Genomic DNA, 21721 nt, shown 5'->3' with positions numbered 1-21721 from the left:
GTAAGCAGTTCGAATATCCTTAGATAGTATATTATTTTTAGTTCTAATATGCAAAAACATGAATTGATTTGTTATTATTAAATTCTTTCCTTTCAATGATTATTCATATTTATCTGATAGTACAATATCAATTAGTTATTAATCATTTTTCTGGGCATAAAATAATAATTTTAATAGTTGAGATCATGAATCAATTAAAGCTAGACCACCATGGAAAACCTCGAAGCACTGGACGGTCGTTTCGTCCTATTGTAGGACTCCTCGGCAGTGCACATCCACGGTCTCGCCTCGAGAGATTCGAACCCACGACCTATCAGTCTCGCGCTTCAGCGCTTGACCTCTAGACCACTGAGCAGGCATCCAACGGTGTTAATGTATAACTTCAACCAATCCACGAAATTGAGCGACACATCCACCAATGTCTTCAGTGAGTTACTATCTCACAACAGACCTGATTGAACTCTACTGGTCACTGCTTCTCACCCGAACTCCAGGAAATACCTCTTGGAGCCAGTCACTAGTGAGCATATGTTGATTAATATCCACAAAACCACTTCTGACATAAAATAATATTTTACTCAGAACTAGTTTCACATAATATTTAAATTTAAAAAAAAGAATGAATTGATTTATTTTCCCTACTTTATTATTTCATTCATTCATTTGCTTACTGACTTGTCTATTTTATTCACTGTTTAGTAATTTTATCTTCCTTATTACGTAATATTATTATAAACTTTCATAATATTTATAAACATTTATGTTGAATTTAAAAAAACCCTAACGAAGAGAGTAATAAAGTTTTCTTTAATTAAGATAGTTATAACTATATTAATTTATCAAAATGTGAGGTTCATGAAAACTGTAGGATTTTATTGAAATTATCGATCTTTAGCAGTGCACATTTACGACACTTCTAGGCATCGAGCCTAGGACCTTCGAGGTTTGGAGTGAGAGTTAGACCTTTGGACTACCAAGCCATAATTGAATGGTTTACACATACAACTTAAATCAGCTTGTGATAGAAATTTAATCGTTTAAATGTGCATTTTAGAGTGAAAATGTTTAAATTTTAATGTAAGAAAAATTATAAAATCTCACTTTTAAGCGAAATCTGTTGGTTTATTATGCTAAATACGACTAATCTATTAGGATGTTACATTTTATTTAAAAGTAGATGTAACAAAGGCAAGCCAAATGCAAAACTAATAGCAACTATAATCTTCAAAGTATTTATATTGAGATTCGAAAATGTGTTTAAGGATAGTGAAGGTGAGCAATCAAATTAGTATTGTCAGCATCTTGAAACAACAGATTTGATGGTTTGCAGGCGTGCTATGTAAGTCATTCTACGAGCATGAATGTTGTAAGTTATTTCTCGATGTCAGTACTCAGAGGTAACGCGGAAATATATTCAGTAAATGAGATGATTAGCTAGTCACAACTCCATGGTTTCAGACGTCATTGAAATAGACGCCACTTGAGATTTTACTAGTTTTCCACTATAGTCTTTATCAGCCATTCATTTGTAACATAGAGCCTCGCACACATACGCATCAGTTCAAGTTGTCATACCATTTCAGCACGGAGGAAGAAGTTATTAAGAAAAATCTCAGGGTAGTCGAAGTACCAACAGTATCAGTAGCAGTAGAAAGGTTCAGTAATTCGACAAGAACAAATTCGTGGAACAGAAAAAAAGCATAAGATAATTGTTAAACTCCAGATCTAAGGAAAGACAAAAAGTGAACTCATCACTACTGTTGCGACTGATTCTGAGTAATGTCACCTATCGTACCTAATCATTGGCTACAATTACCGCACGGACCCCAATCAGGTACAGTGAACCTACCGATATGGCTCAATCCAAGTATCAGTGATTTAAGGAGCTGATGCCATGTATTGGTTTTGACGTCCAAATTTTTCTCCCATATCACTCCCACACTAGGAAACATCGTGCGTCAAGGTAGGTAATGTTTATGGATACCTAATATATGTTCCAATCACATCAATCAAAACTTAATTCACCTAACTGACTTTATAGGAGTGCACGATTATATAAAATTGCTTCTGTTTAGAAGAAAACTAGGCACCAACATTTAGGCTTTAGTCGTTATCTACATAATATTTATACAAATCTTATAGTGGCCAACAGCAAAAGTTTCCCCATACATAATGTTTTGACGACTATTTCTGTAATGTATGATTCAGTATTTTGATTTCGAAATAAGTAACTTTATTTGTACACATTATTTGAATATCTTACAAGTAATAGAAGTGTTGGACAATATTCGGGTTTTACAAAAACTTTACTACAAACAACCTTTACATTCCCATCAAAGCTTCAGTCGATATATGGTTATAAAAATGACCAACTGATTAGATTTTTTGCATAAAACTTAAAGAATTTAATCAACAATACTAATTCGATGTTTCAAACAAATACTATGACTAAAGATTGATTATTCAGTACAATGCATTTGGATTAATTGCTATTCAGATAGATAGCTCATAGTCGAGAGGACCCTAGTTGAATTTAATCTGGTGGATGTAAAAGGTAGACTTATTTGAATATACTTAATATTTCGTATATAGTTTTGCTAGCATGTATTCATTCAGTTTAATAGTCGTAAATCAATAGTTATTTAAATATTGAGTTAGAACACAAGTTACATTCACAATACACTTAAATATGTGGTGTATTTTTGAAAAGATCTATTGTTTAATATTGTAATTTAGACATTATACAGATGTATATAGAAAGCTAGTCGTCATTAAAAGTCCATTAACATTATTCAAAGCTAGTCGAATCATTTCGACATGTAAATTAAATACAATGTAACAAGCCAAGCATTGTTTAACATACCACCTACAATGTTATTCATTCAACAACTGTTAGTGAATGTGACAAGCCAATAGTCTAATTAACTAGTTATCCATAGGCTATATTATATCGCACTTGGCATTGCCCATCGATCACCATCCTGTATGTGCATAATAAAAGCCTTCTACTCCCACAAGTCAATGATATTATTTATTACAGATTTATAAGTTCTGATATTCTTCTCTGATTTTGTACCAACTGTTACAATCCATTTCACATAACTGTATTCATACTAGTCACAGTTTAGAGGAGTATAAACGTTAATTATGAGCATGGATTATTAAAAAAACGGAATACATTTACAAAAGTGCTTTACTTATTGACTTTTTTCAGTAGATCATCATTTTGTAAACAGTACATATAACATTATTATCATTATCGTTGCTTATTGTGATATATAATTTGAGTAATCCTATGAACAAATAATAAGAACTAAAGGATGGAAAAAGAGAGACAAAACATAGTATAAATAATTATTCTAACATTTAGCTCCGACGGGCAAAATAATCTTCATGAAGTTTTATTAGACATATTTAACGAGTTATTCAACAAACATAGTTGAATAGTGAATTAAGTTGATTTCGTGTTGTGTAGATTAAAATATAGCTTAGTAAAAGTAAGTTGAAATCATTTAATTCAAAATGATAATTACACATTCTCAGTAAATCTATCACTAAGCACGCAATCATTCAAAAAAAAATAAAAAGATTTAAAAAAATGAATGATTACAGTCACAAAGTAAAACTAACAGAGAATGTTATCCAGTCAACAGATTCTGAATCTTTGCATCTGCATGGGTAATAGTAATTATATGTATAGGGGTGCACATTCCTATGGTTACTTCACAGGTTATAATTCATACAAAATATTTGTAGCTCAGATGTGAATTTACAGATATAACATTCAGTCAGTTAATCAGTCATAGACAGCTCAGAAAATGGAGCAAAAGTGTGTCTTTCGAAGTCTTTATACTTAACATTAGCGTAGTAATATGGAATTCAACAAAAGTAATAGCAAAGGAGTCGAAATAATAAAAATATCCTCACCTATTCGTATGCAAAATCCGCTGTATGTAGGGTTGGGAGGTGTTTAAGCATGCGTAACTAATGTCCTAAAAGCCACATATCCAACACCACAATTTCAACAACCGATTTATCATTTCTACTTAGTAGTCTACTCAAAATCTTGATGTGAATCACTTCGTAGTTCTATAATATACTAATAGTTCTTCAAAAGCACCTCCTTGGATCAGTCAGTCAGTCAGCGACAACGTAGGACCAGGCACATATATGCATCGGTCCAAGTTGCCATACCTCGTTAGCACAACAAGATCAACACCGGATCCATAGAAGTAAGTAATTTAGTGGTGGTAGTATATAAAGAAAGGTTGTATATAAGGATATAGTATAGGACTAGAAGTTAGTGACTTCAAGCACTGATGCCATGCTTTGGTTTGGCCGCCCCTAACTCTCTTCCAACCATCCCCTAGACTAGTCAACATTGCGCGTCGTGGTAATCGATGTTCAGGCATACGTAACACGTGGCCCAACCATCTCAGTCGATGAAGATTCATGACCTCATCAACTGATTTACCATCATTCCCTAATACACTGCGTCTAACCTCACTATTACTTACCCGGTTATCCCAGCAGATGCGAGCAATATTTCTAAGGCATCTGTGGTCAAATACTAGTAACCTACGAGTATCTTCTACTCTTAATGGCCATGTTTCGCAGCCGTAGAGTAGAACAGAACGAACTGCTGCGCAGTATACTCGTCCCTTAATTGATAGACGGATATCTCGTCTTCGCCATAGGTGACGTAAGTTGGCAAAAGCCAAACGAGCTTTTTGAATCCGTGCTGAGATTTCGTCGGACACCAACCCATTAGGGCTGATCAGACTTCCAAGATAAGTGAAGTTGTCCACGCGTTCGACTGCTTCACTCCCTATCCTTAGTTCAGGTGTTGACGCAGGCCGGTCCTGGAGTAACAATTTACATTTGGATGGGGAGAAACGCATCCCAAACATCCTGGCATTATTACTGAGTTCCAACAGAAGACTCTGCATTTTGCCAGCGTCTTCACCAAACAGGACTATGTCATCTGCTTATTCTAAGTCGATAAGTGAACCTCCTGGTAGAAGATCAATTCCTGAAAATTCAGTCGACGAGAGTGTTATTTGCAGCAACAGGTCTATAATGAAGTTAAACAAAAATGGGGATAGTGGACAGCATTGACGGACACCACTTGAGGTTGTAAAATCATATGACAGTTCGCCATAAGCTCTCACTCGACTGGTAGTGTTCAAGTAAAGAGCCTTCACAAGGTTTATGTACTTCTGAGGTACACCTTTCAATGACAGATACTGCCACAGAACCTCTCGGTCTACAGAGTCAAATGCTGCTTTTAAGTCAAGAAAAATTATCATTGTCGGACGCCGATAAGCATGTCTGTGCTCTAAAACTTGACGAATGGTGAATATGTGGTCGATACAGCCACGACCAGGTCTGAAGCCAGCCTGATTTTCTCGTGTTTGCAGTTCACGAGTCTTAGTTAGGCGCCCGATAATTATTGAGGCTAGTATTTTAGATGCTACGTTAGTCAGACTAATCCCTCTATGGTTATCACAGGATGATTTTGGCCCCTTCTTATATATTGGGACAATCAGAGATTGTGACCAGTCAGATGGGATTACATCCGTCTCCCAGATTTTAGTCAGAATATTAGTCAACCTAATCGCTAAAATTGGACCACCATATTTAAAGACCTCTGGAGCCAATCCATATGGACCAGCTGCTCTTCCTCGTTTCAGATTACTTATAGCCTTTTGAACTTCAAGTAGGGTCGGGGGGCCTACTTCAATGTTCCATTCAGGTTTTCTGGGAGTAGTGGTTAGTTGTGCAGTAGCTGAAGGCCAGCTAAACTGCTCCTTAAAGTGTTCCGCCCATCGTTCTAAACGTTTGGGTTGAGAGCAGATAAGGGTTCCATCTTTTTCCGAGATCGTCTCACTTACACTTGACTTCTTAATTCCGGTTTCTTTTATTAGTCTGAATAGTTGCCTGGTGTTGCCTACAGCCGCTGCCTTTTCCATCTCTTTTGCTTTCGTTGCCCACCACTGCTCACGATCGTTCCTTAGACTTTTAGTTAACCTAGACCTAATTTCTTTACGCTCTTCGTCGTGTTCAGAGCCTGATGGGATGAGTTTACGCGAATCCATCAGTGAAATAGACTTGGAAGAAATCCATTGGTTTTTTGGAGCCCTATGGTTTAAATAACTAATAGATGTTACTGCTGTTTCCACAGCTGTTCGTATGTCTTTCCAAGCAGCATCTGGGTCAGTCTCGTTTACAGAGCTGCCTAGATGTGAACTCAGTTGTTTCTGGAATTCGTATTTGGCTTTCTCGTCCTGCAGTTCAATCCTAATGGGTCTTCTTAGTGTACTTTTCCTGCGTCCATTGAGGCGCAGACAAATGTGCGCTCGTATTAAAGCGTGATCAGAGTCTAAACAAGTATTCCAATACGAGCGACAATCTTCTATTGAGCCTCTCCAACGATGACTGATGACAATATGGTCTATTTGAGTCCATCGTTGGTTTGGTGCAGGTGGTCGCCATGTTAGACAATGTCTCTCCTTATGCTTAAAATTAGTGCTTGCTAAAAATAAACGATTGTCTGAGCATAGTTGCAACAGACGATCACCATTATCGGTTCGTTGAGCCGGAATACTAAAACACCAACCTAAATGTCTTTCTGTTTGAATTAAGCTGCCTACCTGGGCATTAAAGTCACCCGCTACGACTACTATGTCTGAGCGCTTAGCTTTCTGAAGAAGCTCAGAGAGTTTTCTGTAAAAGTCATCTTTTACTTCATCATGGCTGCAGTCAGTGGGAGCGTAGGCAGAAACGACGAAAAGGCAACGACGTGTGTCCCTATCCTTCCGAGTTCTTACGGAGCCATTTAGCCGGACAGCACACAGGCGACTGTTAACGGGGATCCATTCTAGTAGTGCCTGTTCTGCCCTTGTACTTAGTGCTATGCCTACACCTGCAAGTCCACGAGAACTAGCCAACGGGTCGCCAGATACACGGAGGGTGTATTTCGTTGGCTGTCCATTTTGGCGAGGTGAGGTCAAGTGAATGACCACGCTGGGATCCTGCATGCGTGTTTCGGAGACACAGCATACATCAATGGTACGAGATTCTAGGTTTTTAGCTAAGGAGGCCTGTTGACCAATTTGACTTAGGGTATGTACGTTGAAGGCTCCAATGTGTAGTTTGGAGCGAGGTTTTAGTAGACGTGGGACAGCGTTTCGCGCACTAGAATCGTTGGCCATGGTGACACTTGAGGAGGAAACCGGAACAGGAAGTTTAGTGTTGAAAGTCAAGGTAGAAGGAATAGTAGGAATTGAAGAGGGAGATTGATTATGAATACAGTGGTCTTGAGTGCTGTTTGAGGTATGAGGGCAGTTATCACTTCCCGGTTGCCCACACCGTGGAAGAGTTCTTCTAGAGACACCTGAAAAGGAAATTGGGTTAGAAGTGGTCTTAATGACCTGAGAGCGTGACCGCAGTGTCCAAGGGACAACTGATTGAGGTCGGTCACACACAACCTTTTTGTGGGTAGTTTTTGTGTTAGCTCCGTTCTTCAAAGGACCTTACCGCCGGAGACGGATATCCGTGGGATAAGGCGAGGTGTGCATTTTTAGGGTCGACCTTTTCTAACCCCACCCCTCCTTGTGGGAAGGCAGCATCGCTGTTATGCTGGTTGTCTGAAGGAAACACCTTACTGCTGTCACACCTCTGTACAGTCAGCAGTACGACTTCGTCTTCGGACCTTAGTTTGCTGCTTTTAGTCTCACCGCTCTTCAAACGACCTGTCTGGCATGGTAGGACCTTGAGGAACGATTGTTCCAGCCAGTATAGCTCGATTGACTCATCACGATAGGCAAGCCCGACCACCTCGTCAAGGTAGCAGCAACGGTCGGGTATTGGATCAGTATTATGGAAATAAATAAATATATGAAAATTCAGTATATCACCGTACAAAAAAGAATTCAAATGTATACAATATTATCTAACTTACCAGCAGGATATACAGATGAATTATCCCACGAAGGCATTTTTAAATGGCTAAATGAGGTAGAATAGTTAATTTTTTCCGACGATCTATCAGCAATTGATGGTAATGGTGCTGGAGTTGTTGATGATACTGTTTCTGTCGGTAAGGATGATGATGAGGAAGGTGATGTAGATAATACACAAGAGGATGGTACTGTATTCAAATTTAATGAATGTAATATATCTAACGGATTATTAGTTAATTTACTTATTGAATTATCTACAGGTTTTAAAATATTTAAATCATTTGAATTTTGATTTGTAACTGAATTGTTATTAATATTAGTAGTAGTTGTTGTATTATGTACACTATTCATAAGTGAACAGTCTGTCATAGAATATTCTCTTGTTTCAGAATCAGTTTCTGGTAATTCAATAAAATCTGGCGGTTCGATTAAACAGTTACTTAAATCCTCTTTTGGTCTGCAATAGGAAAAGGAATGAGACAATAATTACTTGTTAAGTAAAAAAGCGAAAAAACCTAAGAATAGCATACAAGCAAATAAATCCAACATTCATTCAATAAACATTGAAATATGAAGAGGGTTTTTATCACGGAATGGTATCAACTGGAGAATCAATGAGAACAATAGAGTATTGACTAGCGGTTTTGTTATACTTTTAATACTCATTATCCATAACCGTTGGTGTACACATCTGAGGAATCTAGCTGACATTAATCCATGATGAAAGATGTCTCTAAAATGAACTAATCATCACATACTATGTAATAAGAAATACTCCACATATTAAAACCTGAAATGTCTTTTGACAGTAAAACTGGATTTCCGTAAACTGATTAAGATTATTGGGTTGAATGTGTGTGCAAACCTAAGTACACTTATATTTATTGATCTCTGAATAAATGAACATCTTTATGAAAAGACATTCAGATATAACAACAGGAAATGTAACTAATCACACAAAACATTTCCAATTGAACACCTATCCCCTAATATGCTGTTTAACTCAATAACATCATAACCGATTAAAAGATATGTTAACTAATATTAGCCAAACTTAGGGATCACATGGCATCGCAAATCACTTAAATAATATCAAATGGGCAAACAAGTAAGCGATAATGAAACACCCAAGACTGTAGAACGTTATATCTGAAAATGTAAGTTATAAAAAGCACCATAAATTTAAAAAAAAAGTCATGTTCAACTAGACAGTTACTGATGTCCATATGAGGTGAGTCAGATGACTAAAATTTTAATTACTTGCATTGTATAACCAAAAAAAACTTAAGGGATTTTTGTTTAGAGGAATAGTACATCGATATTTTTATAATAGGCATAGACTAAGGATGTCGGGACGAGCTAATATAGGCTACATGAGTGGTGATATATATATAGCAAAGTATTTATAGCCTAATTTGATAATAAAGTTCATGGGATGCAAAATAATGCTAACAAATACAAAATCCGCAACAAGTACGTGTTAGAATATTGGGTGATTTGCTGTTGCCTAAAATGAATTACCAATAAGCGTGAAAGGAATCAAACCTTTTTTAAAAATAAAAAAACCCAGCGAATTAATACCTGATCAACTAAACAGTTATATTAAAAATTGTCGATTGATATTAAAATAACGGAAGTAAAGAATTAGAGAACACAATTGAACTAAATGGAGGATTAAGAAAATCACAGATATATAATAAAATATTGAGTGTAATAAATATGATCAAAACAGAATTTGTCATAGAAGTCATAAACATTGCAGTAAACAAATGATCAAACTATTTTATAGAAGAAAACTATATCATTGATTAGCTACAAATTATTGATTAGTAACTAATATAAAGAGTAGATTAACTGAATAATTAATCAGAACAGTTTTATTGATTAGAAAAGTATCTTTGTAACTACTAAGCAACAATAATTAGGAGATATTAACGTATTTTTAAGGCGTTATCTGCCATAAACTAACATCAGTTGTAGAATAATTCAGCTAACCACATGTAAAATAATACACTGATTTAAAAACAACATAAAATGTCAGTGTATATTTGCGTAAATAGGTTTCTTTCAAATAAATTTCATTTGGCTTCAAAAAAATTTTATTCTTCATTGAGATTTCTTCTGAAAGCCTTGAAACATCATCACTGTAGTCAATGGATGTCATAAAACTCGTATAAAACATCGTTCAGACACATCTTGAATACGTAATGATGTTGAAGAGTACAAATAAAGATTAAATCATTTAGTTAATACTCTATTTCAAATATCAATGATTGTTAAAGATGAAAAGAAGCAACCAAATTATTAAGATAAAGAATCACTTATTTCTATTTTTTCCTGTTTAGTGACATTATAATAGACACATTTTTAAATATCATGACATTAAACAATAACTGTAATGAATATAGAATAGAAATTAGGCCAATAAAACCAATATACAATATGAATATTTATATGAAGAATTATCCATTGGGAAAAAACAAACAAACAAACAAAACCAATCAATAGACAATGGTTTAGAACTAGATTTCTGAATTCTTTTCTTTAAATTTGGAGGATTGAACATCAAAACAACATTATCTTATAATTTGTATGTTCATATGAATATGTCAGTGTATGGAATAAGAAGGATTATGTCGAATGAATGACCTTGAGAGAGAATTACATATGTTGTAGATTAGTTAGTTTTTTCAAGATGTAAACACAAGAAAAGTAACAGGAAATAAGATGATAGAATGTAATTTGAACAGTTATTAAACATTTAATTTAAAAAATGTTTAGATTTTGCTCAAAGTTTCAACAACATTATAACTACTACTTTCGTCGAAGATGCTACCAAAATACTTCAGTGTTGGTGATTGGATAACAAAAAGATAGCGGAATATGATAAAAGGAGTACTGTGAGACGATGACTTAGTGTTAACGGCACTAGGATTATGTCCCATAAATCACAGATTGAAATCCAACCGGATCTATAAACTCTCACAAAAACTTCTAGCATACAACGAAGTATATAAACCTGCATTTGGTAAATGATAATATAATGGTGGGATAAACATGTAAAAAGCGGTATTTTTGTAAGACATATGGGTGAATGAAAGATCATTTTTTATCATAATTTTAGAGATTTACGCATTACCTCTGAATAATAAGTTTGTGGTGTGAAAGTGTCTCTAGTTACATCGCAAAACTCCGAGAAATGGACATTAGTCATAAAGTTTCTAATATATCGAAAACGTTTAAACAAAAGAACTAGGATTTGAATTTTTAACTTGCTAGTAAGAAGAGAGGAACTAACGTCATGTTGAGTTAAAGGGAAAACATATTGTATATACATATTTAAATCTAGTTTGGCTTTTCATATCTGTATATAATTAGAAATATGAAATTATAACCAGAAACGTTAATTCTTCAGGAGAAAACATAGCTGTTACTAAGTCAGAATTTAGTGGTTACAACTTATACAATTCAGATATTTATAGAAATTGGTGAGTGGCACACTACAAGTTTTTCCCTCAAACCACACACATTTTTATCTATTAGACGAAAGAAGTACTCTTCGCTGGACCAATTTTTCTTATTTTTAGTAATCATCTCATCACTATCTTGTTAAATTGACAGCTTTGACTAATATCGCCTGCAATTACAACAATTTTCGTTATTATTATTTTTTTTATCAACGTTCGTTTTGTAATGCAGCCTTTGCCAAACTAATTTTTATTTTATGTACGTTAAAATCATCCCTACGTTCATTGACTTTTTTCATTCACTCAATTCCCTAAACTTGTGTAAACTTTTTAAATCTTACATAAATATTACGTAATCATTAACTTTCTAGTTCCAGACAATTACAACTTCATACCTCAATGTTACACTTCAATACATGTATGGTTGTAAGCAGCTGATGAGAAATTACGAAATATGATGGATTTATATTATTTTGTTACAATTGTTGTTCTGACTTCATTCAAATTCGTAAAGGAAACATTGCATGAAATATGTCAAATTATTCATTATAGATGAATCAACTCATTAACCAGGTAAATGATCACAAGCTATGTTCTAAATGTGAGTGCTAATAATGCGGTCCAATGGCCTGGAAAAATGGAAGTAGATGGAGCTGAAAGTCAAACACTTTAACCTCCAAGCTATCTAACTCTACACAATTATCAGAGATAAACGTAATGAATATTCAGTATTCTAATAAAACGAATTTGATAATTTGTATAAAACATAACCCAAAATAAATCAAATAGTTGCCAATATTATCTAGTTTAAAATAAACTGTCATATAACCGTGATTAAACACGTTATAACTACTTAAACGATAAAATGAAACAACAGTAAAATATGATACCTATCAATTAAGGAACCTTAGAAAGTCATTAGTTCCCTTCCATCATATACATATACAATTAATTTTTAAATCATCTCAAAATTAGCAATAAAATTCGAAGTGATTGAATAGAAATAACAATAATAATAAACATGTGACTGAAAGCAACGTACGGAAATACAAATGCATTTGAATATGCCTCAAGGGATACAATACATCTCCTTAGCTGAAATACTAACAGGAATAGCTTAATATAACTGAACAAAAAGGTTATTTATATTAATCAAATAAGAATGTTTATGGATCCTTATTCGTATTGTGAACTATGGTTCATATAATGTTGAATTCATGTTTACATTTTAAAACCACTTACATTTATATAAGGGACTTATGAAGATTTGTCTTCTTGTAGTAGATGTTTTAATAAGATATTTAAGTAAAACGTAATGATCACTAGAAATGATTAGTATTGAGTAAGGATAAAGCAATAACAACGAATACATAGCAGAATAATATGAAATTCATTTCTATTGTCAATTCTATTCAGGTGTTCACAACCTAGAAACAATGATATTATTAATCATTGAAAAAACCAATCAGCTACACGTACTTTACATTGGAAAAGTTTTCATTGAAGTTTGGTTTGATGCATAAATGTATATTACTGAAAAGATAATAACTGGAAGAATAAGAAAAACTATTCACAATATCTTTTGTTTACAGGTTAAATAAATGAATATTCTATGAGAGAAAACTGATACGTGAATGGGGACGGAATTTTTGAAAACAGAAGAACAATGTCTTGTTATTCCTAAATAGGTTAGATGAGTAAATTATTATTATTATTTATTTAAGCACATAAATATTGGTACAAGGAAGCACCAGATATATATGCGCCATACAAATCTCATTCGATTTGTGTGAGGGCTGTGATACTGCCCAGGTGCCCAAACTGAAACAGGTGGTTTTCTTAGTGGGCCACACCCGGAGCCTTTGACCGAAAGATCTGATCCACAAAGCAGTGGAGCATCGTGAGATGCAGTCCCATGGTAGTCGGTGATCAACGATTGATTCGTACGCCATTTGTTCCCTCAGGATACTGGAGCCCATGTGCACCATTGGTTTGGAATCAGGGTTTTCCAACTCCCCTAGGTGGACTCGCCTTGTCCACCAACCCGGTTAAAGCGCCGGACATTCGCTTTTCGTCCTCTCAATTTCGTAAACAACACCCGTGGTACGAGAAGGCAGTGAGTAGGACTTTCTTGGCAGAGGCTATATATTCGCTGGCCATGTGAGAGCATTTGGAGAGGGAGAGCGGACTGTCCCCACTCTCGGCCGTACCAGGGCATTCGGGGGTTAGATGAGTAAAGCTTGGACAAGAAGAAAAAATAAATTATAACTAAGGTCATGAGGAAGACGTTATGTAATAAACGTTTAAAGTTGTGGTCACTAAGACAAAACAAAACTGATAACTACTTTTCTGAATGCATAAATATGGTTTAAATTTCTTTCATAGTAATTACGATATAAAATATAACATTGTTCTTTTGTTTTCAGAAATTCCGTCCCCATTCACGTATCAGTTTTCTCTCATAGAATATTCATTTATTTAACCTGTAAACAAAAGATATTGTGAATAGTTTTTCTTATTCTTCCAGTTATTATCTTTTCAGTAATATACATTTATGCATCAAACCAAACTTCAATGAAAACTTTTCCAATGTAAAGTACGTGTAGCTGATTGGTTTTTTCAATGATTAATAATATCATTGTTTCTAGGTTGTGATCACCTGAATAGAATTGACAATAGAAATGAATTTCATATTATTCTGCTATGTATTCGTTGTTCTAGTTTTAATTAAACGTAGAAAGAATTATATGATATTATTGAATAATTCAATGAATTTGTTAGTGGTGTTAGGCACGTATAGAATGTGTTATCAGACTACTAACAATAAGAAGAAGAGTAATAATGAACAGTATCATATGAAAAAATGAACATATTTAGTGGCCTAGATTAATTCTAATATAATAAATAGAGTTGAACATGGGAAGCATATTTTTTAGAAAATTAAATTAAGCGCAAAATAGTTGATATTGATATCGACTATTTATGTGAGAAAAAGGAAATGTGTATACATATATATACAAGTAAATGTATAATTTTGTATTCGACGTTTAGTAACCAAGTTTAGGGTTGAGGTTTTTAATTATCTATGATCGATTGATTGAGATTACTTGTATCTTGGTGTGATTGTCTCTAAACCGAAACTCAAGTCGATCGCTTCAAACGACAGGCTTTTAATGCCTAAACATTGCTTACAACAAAGGCCTCTTGTACAACGAGTATTAGATGTTATTAGAAATCGAAATTAGACGTTGTTTGTATGCTGGATTAAATCGATAGGCTTTCGTCAGCAAAAAGCTTTTCTGTACAAGAGACCTTATCACCATAAACAACGTTTTAATGATATTTTCTTTAATTTTAATAAGCAATGAGATTCCACATGCACGTCTAGTATCGTGTGATATTTACTGATCGGACATATATATATATATCAATGAAGCTTGTCTCATTATCATAATAAGAGTAACGGAGTTGCCAACTGTTTAACAAAAGTTGGTCGATTGAGACATTTTAATCACGAACGAGAGATTTAAGACTTTATTATTAGTATTTAATCAGAAAACAGAATCCTGTTAATAGTTTTTATTAATGATTATCAATAGATGATAGTCAAAATCACGTATGTATTCGACATATCAGTCAGGAAATGGGTGTACCATACTGATTTTAATTAGTTAACTAAAAAGTGACCTTAAATTACCTTCCGTTATTTCGGTATTATGTTCTGTGATATAGAGAGTATAATTGATGAGGCTTTATTGTCACTCTGAACGAAATCATCAGCATCTACTTCATGTAGAGGTGAACTTTTCAGTTATTATACAGATGATCTGTCAGTCAAACTTATCAGATAGCCACAAATCTGTGGGTCCCATCAAAGTCAGACACTATTTTTGTGCATTCTGTGAGTTGTTCATTGTTGCTGAGAAGTTGTGACATTATATGTGGCGATTTTCGCACCGACTGAGGTGAACAGAGCTGTGACATCGGAGAACCCTATTATTCCGTTGTTGCTTAGTTACAAGTTTTTGACCTTGTCCGTGAACTTTCTTGGGGAATTGGTAAATGACCACATTATCATGTGACGTTCTCTGGACAGATTACAAATTGAGGTCCCTAGTAGCAACACAACAGGTCGTAACGAGATTTTGATTTATGTAATTTCGGTTTGCGGTAGAGTTCAGGGAGAATACACTCATTGGATTTCATGTAATACTGATTTTGCCTCATAATTCGTTCCTCTTTGACGGAATTGCTTAGAATGCTATTGACTCGACTGCCTTAAGTTTTCATTAGTGCTTAGCATACATTATGTATTTATGATCATGCTTATTTTTGTTCATTTACTAAACTTTTATTCACCAAAAATAGATTTCGCTGATTCACTGTAAAGCCTTTTGATATTTAATCGACAAATGATGTAGGTAGACATCATTTGATCACAACCTCGTTAATGAGTTAAGTCGATGAGGTGGTCTTTAGTATATTTTTCTCATCACAGTCGTATTTAAATGATTGATAGATGTGACTTCAAAGATGACCCATTGAGTCAAAATTAAGGTTCTGTGGATAAATGTAAAAATTCAATTTGGTGAAAGTTAAGCTGAATTCTTTGGGGAATAAACAGTATTGACATTCTATAAATTATATTCAAATATACTGACTTATTATTTGTAACCCTGCCGATCAGAGGATAAACGTTCAACCAAAAAAAGTTGACAATAATAGAACTAATTTCATTGGTAGTAACCTAAGTAAAACAATGACGTAATTCATATATTTTAAAAACCTTAATTAATGTAAGGTTTTACGGGAAAGCGTAAGACTGAAACGAAGACCTTATCGAATAACACTAAACATGTTCACGTAATAACGATTTCGTTTACAATCAAAATGAATGATAGAGTATGTATTTGTCCATTTGGGAATGCATTCATACAATAACCAGAAAATGTGATTGATTAATTAATGAGTTTATTAATGAAGATATTGATTAGAAGATATCGTTAGTTTTGAAGTGACGATACAACGGTTGGATTCAAATAAAACAGTGACCTTGGAATCCATTTTTTGTACACACACATTTAATCGTTACGAAAATGTATGTTCTGCTGCTTGTATATTTATTTGAAGTGAGGGACTTATTTATTGACACATTACATACTAGTACTCTCTATGTCGTAGACAGCTAGCTGATGCGTATTAATCAAAGTATTAAACATAAGTTCAAGATTATCCGTAAATTTAATTCATTCAACTGATATTTAGAATCGCAATTGATCAGTCTCTTATTGGCATATGTGTATTCTATGTGGATGGCCTCGATATAACCTAAAGTCACAAGTATTATAAGCAGAGATGGATGGTGGCTCCCAGTGGAATCCAGGACGCGCGTCCCACCTTATTTGGGACTCTCGATCTGGATGCATCTGCAGACCAGAGTTGATATCCACTCCAGGATAGGAACCCAGTACAGTTCGCTTTGAATGCCACGGGGTTATTCATTTAGATACTGGATCCAGATAGCCACTAGTTTGCGCAATAGGATGAAGTTTAATTAATTTTTGAATTGGTTGACTATATCTTCACTACATGACATAAATCGGTACTGAATGATTTGATGAACTGATATTACACTTTGATGTGTCAGTCAATAGGACCACTGATAATTAAATTACGGCTGAAAACGTTGAATTTATCAAAAGCTTTGCAAATGTACATTACAGAAACAAGTTATGACAAATTTAAAAAACTTTGCATAAATATTACTAAAATCATAACTAGAAAGGGAGGAAATTTACAACCATACTTACTTACGCCCATTAACCCTCGTTGAGGAGCATAGGCCACCTACCAGCATTCTCCATCCAACTCTGTCCTTTGCAGACCATTCCAATTATTTCCAGTTGCTACTTACTCTTTTGATGTTTGCTTCCGATTCCCGGCGCGATGTGTTATTTGACCTTCCTTCTTTCCATTTCCCTTCAGGATTCCAAGTTATAGCTTGTCTCATGTAGGTCCTAACCACCTCCAATGCCCTTTCCTAATTTTTTCTTCAGCTCGAAGCTGGTTTGTTCTCTCCCACAGCAGGCTGTTGCTGATGGTATTCAGTCAGCGGATATTGAGTATTTTGTGTAGACAATTGTTCAGAAATACTTTCACCTTCTTAATGATGGTTGTGGTAGTTCTCCAAGTTTCGGCTCCACATAGTAGAACTGTTTTGACGTTCGTATCGAACATTCTCGCTTTGATATTGGTTGACAATTGTTTTGAGCTCCATATGTTCTTCATGTCCTATTTCAATGCTTCAGTTGGTATGTTATCAGATCCTGCTGCTTTCTTATTCTTCATTTGTCTGATAGCCATCTCAATTTCTTCGATCTATGGTGGAGTGACATCTATAGGAAGGTCTGTGTGTGCTGCTTCGATGTCCGGTGGGTTCAGTGGGACTGGTCTACTCAAGAGTTCCTTGAATTGTTCTACCCTCTTATCCCTCTGTCCTTGAATCTCAGCAACTGGCTCATCTTTTTTAACCTAGACCAGTCTCTCTGTTTTTTTCGTGTTTCCCTGTCAGTTTCTTCTTTTTATTACATAGTTGTTTCATATTTCCTGCACTTGTAGCATTTTCCATTGTCATCGCTAGGTCTTCCACGTACTTTTGCTTGTCAGCTCTAATGCCCCTCTTCACCTGTTTGTATCCTTCAGTGTATTAGAATCGTGTATTGAATTTCTGTGCTCTTGTTCGGCTGTTGTTAATTACTGTCTTCTTATTCCTTCTTTCTTGAATCATATCCACGGTCTCCATTACAACGATGCTTGTTGAGGTCCAGAACCTCCTGACATGTTGAAGTTAGTGGTCAAATCCTTACGATCGACTACTACGGCCTCTCGTAAAACTGACCTTTGTCGTCATTTCTATCATTGGTGGATGCATAACACTGGATAACATCCATTGTGATTTCATCCGTCCTTGTTTTGGAAGATGCCTTGATGATCCTGGGTCCATGAGATTCCCATCCTGAAACTGCTTTACGTGCTTCTTTGGACAGCATCAGAGCGACTCCCTGTGTATGTAGAGCATTTCCCTCTTCATGACCAGAGTACAGCATCATCTCTCCCGAATCTATACTTTTCTGTCCAGCTTGCGTCCAATAGGTTTCACTGATTTCGAGTATCGCCAACTTGTATCTCCTCATTTCTGCAGCCATTCAATTGGTCCTCCTGGTCTCCCACATTGTCCAAACATTCTATGTACATATGAAAATTGTCGCTCTGGTTGTTAGAAGGGGCAGCGGTTCCATGACTTCGGAAGATTGTCGGCTTTCACTATGAGTCATAATTCTTCTGAATGGAGATCTTTCAACTCGGAAGGCAGAATTTAAATGGTTTAATTGGTTTATTCTGGTTAATATTTTTTTAGCAAGATTGTTTTATACGAAATGGGGTTACTGAACCCATATCCAACCTTCCTCCTTTACCAGGACTTATGATCGGCAGTAAGCATACGTAAACATACAAAAATATTTTCATTAAAACACAATAGCTTTAAGAACAAATGTGTTTCAATTTATGATAGATATGAAAGACATTAGGAAATTAATCAATATTATTCTAACTTTTACCGTTGTTTAATTAACTACAGGATTACCGTTGAACATTAAACATTTCAATGAAAAATTGATTGTTAGCAATGAAATATTGTCTCTAGTTAACTAGTTAACACATAAAATATTTGATAAGGTTTAATGTGAACCATTCTAATTGTGTTTGTCATTTTTATGTCAATTATAATCAATTTTTATGCATGTACACAAGTTTAGTTTTATGTACTTTATTGTTACGTTGTAACTTTTAAAAAGTCGATTTTTTTTTAAATAGTCAAAATGTACTGTGTCACAAGTTGGTTTTTTCACAACTTAAATATTAATCTTTTACTAGAAACTAAGAAAATTTAAAAAAGAGGATAACAAGATGATTTACTTCAAGTGAATGAATTGAAAAGTCGGCAAGTTTCGTGAAGAATGTTTCAATTTGTAGGTGGTGGTCTTTGCTCCACACTGTGACCACAGTTGTGGTAACAAACTAGCTGTCTAGTTATTTAGTGCTCGCGACAAGACCTGATTGTTTTCAGTTAGATCTTTAATGAGGTTGTAGATGTATACTAGAGAGTTTGATACTAGGATAAAAAAGATATTCGGTAATTTATAGTTTTCAATGGTATCATAACTGAGGTCATTCTGTGACGAGTACCATATACAAATTGAAAAGTCATTTAAAATCTTTAAAATATGTGCTATGAACTTGTAACAGTAAATCTTAAGTTATCAACAATTGTAGGATTATGCACATAGTGTAGTTTATGGAGAGCAAGTGAATTATTAAGTTACACAACCTAAATTTAGTAGTCATATTATATTATCGAACTAACCACTATCAAGATTACGAATTTCGGTTTTTTTTCTATGAAATTCAGAAAGTAACTTCTGCTATTCTCCACTATATGAAGCGCATTATAGAAAATACATTTTTATGGTACACAGACTACTTCGAATTTTCGGGAGAAAATCTATTGTATTAGTATACGGTAAAAATGACAAACAGAAAAGAACTGATTCCATATTTCGTTTGATGCATATTTTATGGAACAAAAAAAATCAATGAATAGGTATCGATGCCAAGGTTGGACTCGATAGTTTCAAATAAATTGAGCATTGAGTAGAAAGTTAACAATAAATGTTTTTGTAATATCCCAATGAGTAAAAAAATTGTATTTTTGACGTTTCGTGACTTAATGTAGGTCACTTCTTCAGATTAAATAAATAACCGCAATTAAATTAACACAAGTCTGAATAGTACAAAGAAAATAGTCGATAAATATTTGTTCTTTATTAGACAAATTATCCGGTGAGCGACTCAATGAGTAATATGTGTTATGGTGTCGTATGAATGCCACAACAGACCAACATTTTTATATTCGATATTACATAACACAATTTGGTTGACTGTTAAAGATGCTTTTTAAAAAAAAAACAAATATTGCAAGGGCAGTCAGAATTGATTTTTATAATTAATCATGGCTTTATAAAAGATACAAAAACTTGTTTTCATTAAGACAAATGAGTAGATGTAGCAAAATTTCCCTCGTATTAAAATGCAGAAACCTATTATAAATTTTGAACATTCAATGGGTTCGTGAAATAATGAAACTCATCCGGTTTTCATTACATTCCTATCGAAATATTCTTGATTTCTAAGAAACGTTTACTCCCTGACTAAAAGTAGTATAAAAACCTCAAAGTATTGCATAACTTCCGAAACACACATTTTTATCTCCAAACCTAAACAATGCTCTGATACTGAAAACATTGTCAATAATACCTGATTTAAGGAAAATAGACACAATATTACCAATAATTTGTAATATATGGACGCAAAACTAAATACTTTAGAAGTAAAAATAAAACAATAAGTCATAGGACAATCGACGTATTGTAAAGATTCTCAGCAAAATGTGATGATTATTTAACAAATTAAACCAATTCTATCATTACAGATAGCAGAAGCCTAATTATACAGAGTGTGAATATGACCAGAAGGGAAAATATCTTTTACTTCCTAATTAACTTCTACTTTCATCAACAGTGACTAATAACAATTTCTTGTGGTTAAGATAACATATACAAATTTGAGACACGTAAACATTACGGCTACTAAGAAGTGACCTCGATAAAATATCTTTAAGTTCTACAATAAATTCTTTTTACCGGAAACTCAATCCTATTATTAAGAATAAGCTTAAATCTTGTAACCTTCAAGTTCGATTCAAGGTCGTTAGACATCTGATCACATCTTAGTAACCAAAATAATACAATTTGCTTAGAGAACATTTTATTAAGTAAATTCCTTTAGTACAGTAAACAACATTTATGCACTTTTATTATTATTAATAACAGCAAGTATATAGAAAATGAAAAAAAGTGAATTCAACTTGTTAACTAGTGGTTAACTATTATGATGCAAAAGAACAATACTGATCTCAAAATGAATAGTTTATTAGGACCGTTATTCACTTTATATACCAGTCAGTCAGTCAGCTACAACGTAGGACCAGGCACATATATGCATCGGTCCAAGTTGCCATACCTCGTTAGCACAACAAGATCAACACCAGATTAATAGTAGTTAATTTAGTGTTGGTAGTAGTATATAAATTATAGGTTGTATATAAGGATATAGTATAGGAAGGAAGAGAGATATGAAGCAATTTTAGTCTCAAGGTTTAAGGCAAGATAA

General features: G+C 34.3%; 1 protein-coding gene across 1 annotated transcript in view; it reads right to left on the bottom strand.

Annotated features, from left to right (window-relative positions):
- The window catches only part of Smp_076960.1 (hypothetical protein), a gene marked incomplete at its 5' end in the record, with an annotated part of 48727 nt that overhangs the window by 22165 nt on the left and 4841 nt on the right, over positions 1–21721 (bottom strand). The window contains one exon of the mRNA XM_018790937.1: positions 8207–8421. Within this exon, the coding sequence (XP_018645946.1) occupies positions 8207–8421 (215 nt within the window). The remainder of the gene's footprint in view (positions 1–8206; positions 8422–21721) is intronic.

This window comes from Schistosoma mansoni (genome assembly GCF_000237925.1).
Source record: "Schistosoma mansoni, WGS project CABG00000000 data, supercontig 0013, strain Puerto Rico, whole genome shotgun sequence".
In the NCBI taxonomy this organism is placed as follows: domain Eukaryota; kingdom Metazoa; phylum Platyhelminthes; class Trematoda; order Strigeidida; family Schistosomatidae; genus Schistosoma; species Schistosoma mansoni.
The sequence above is the reverse complement of the archived record's forward strand: the minus strand, read 5'-3'. Positions and strand labels throughout refer to the sequence as shown.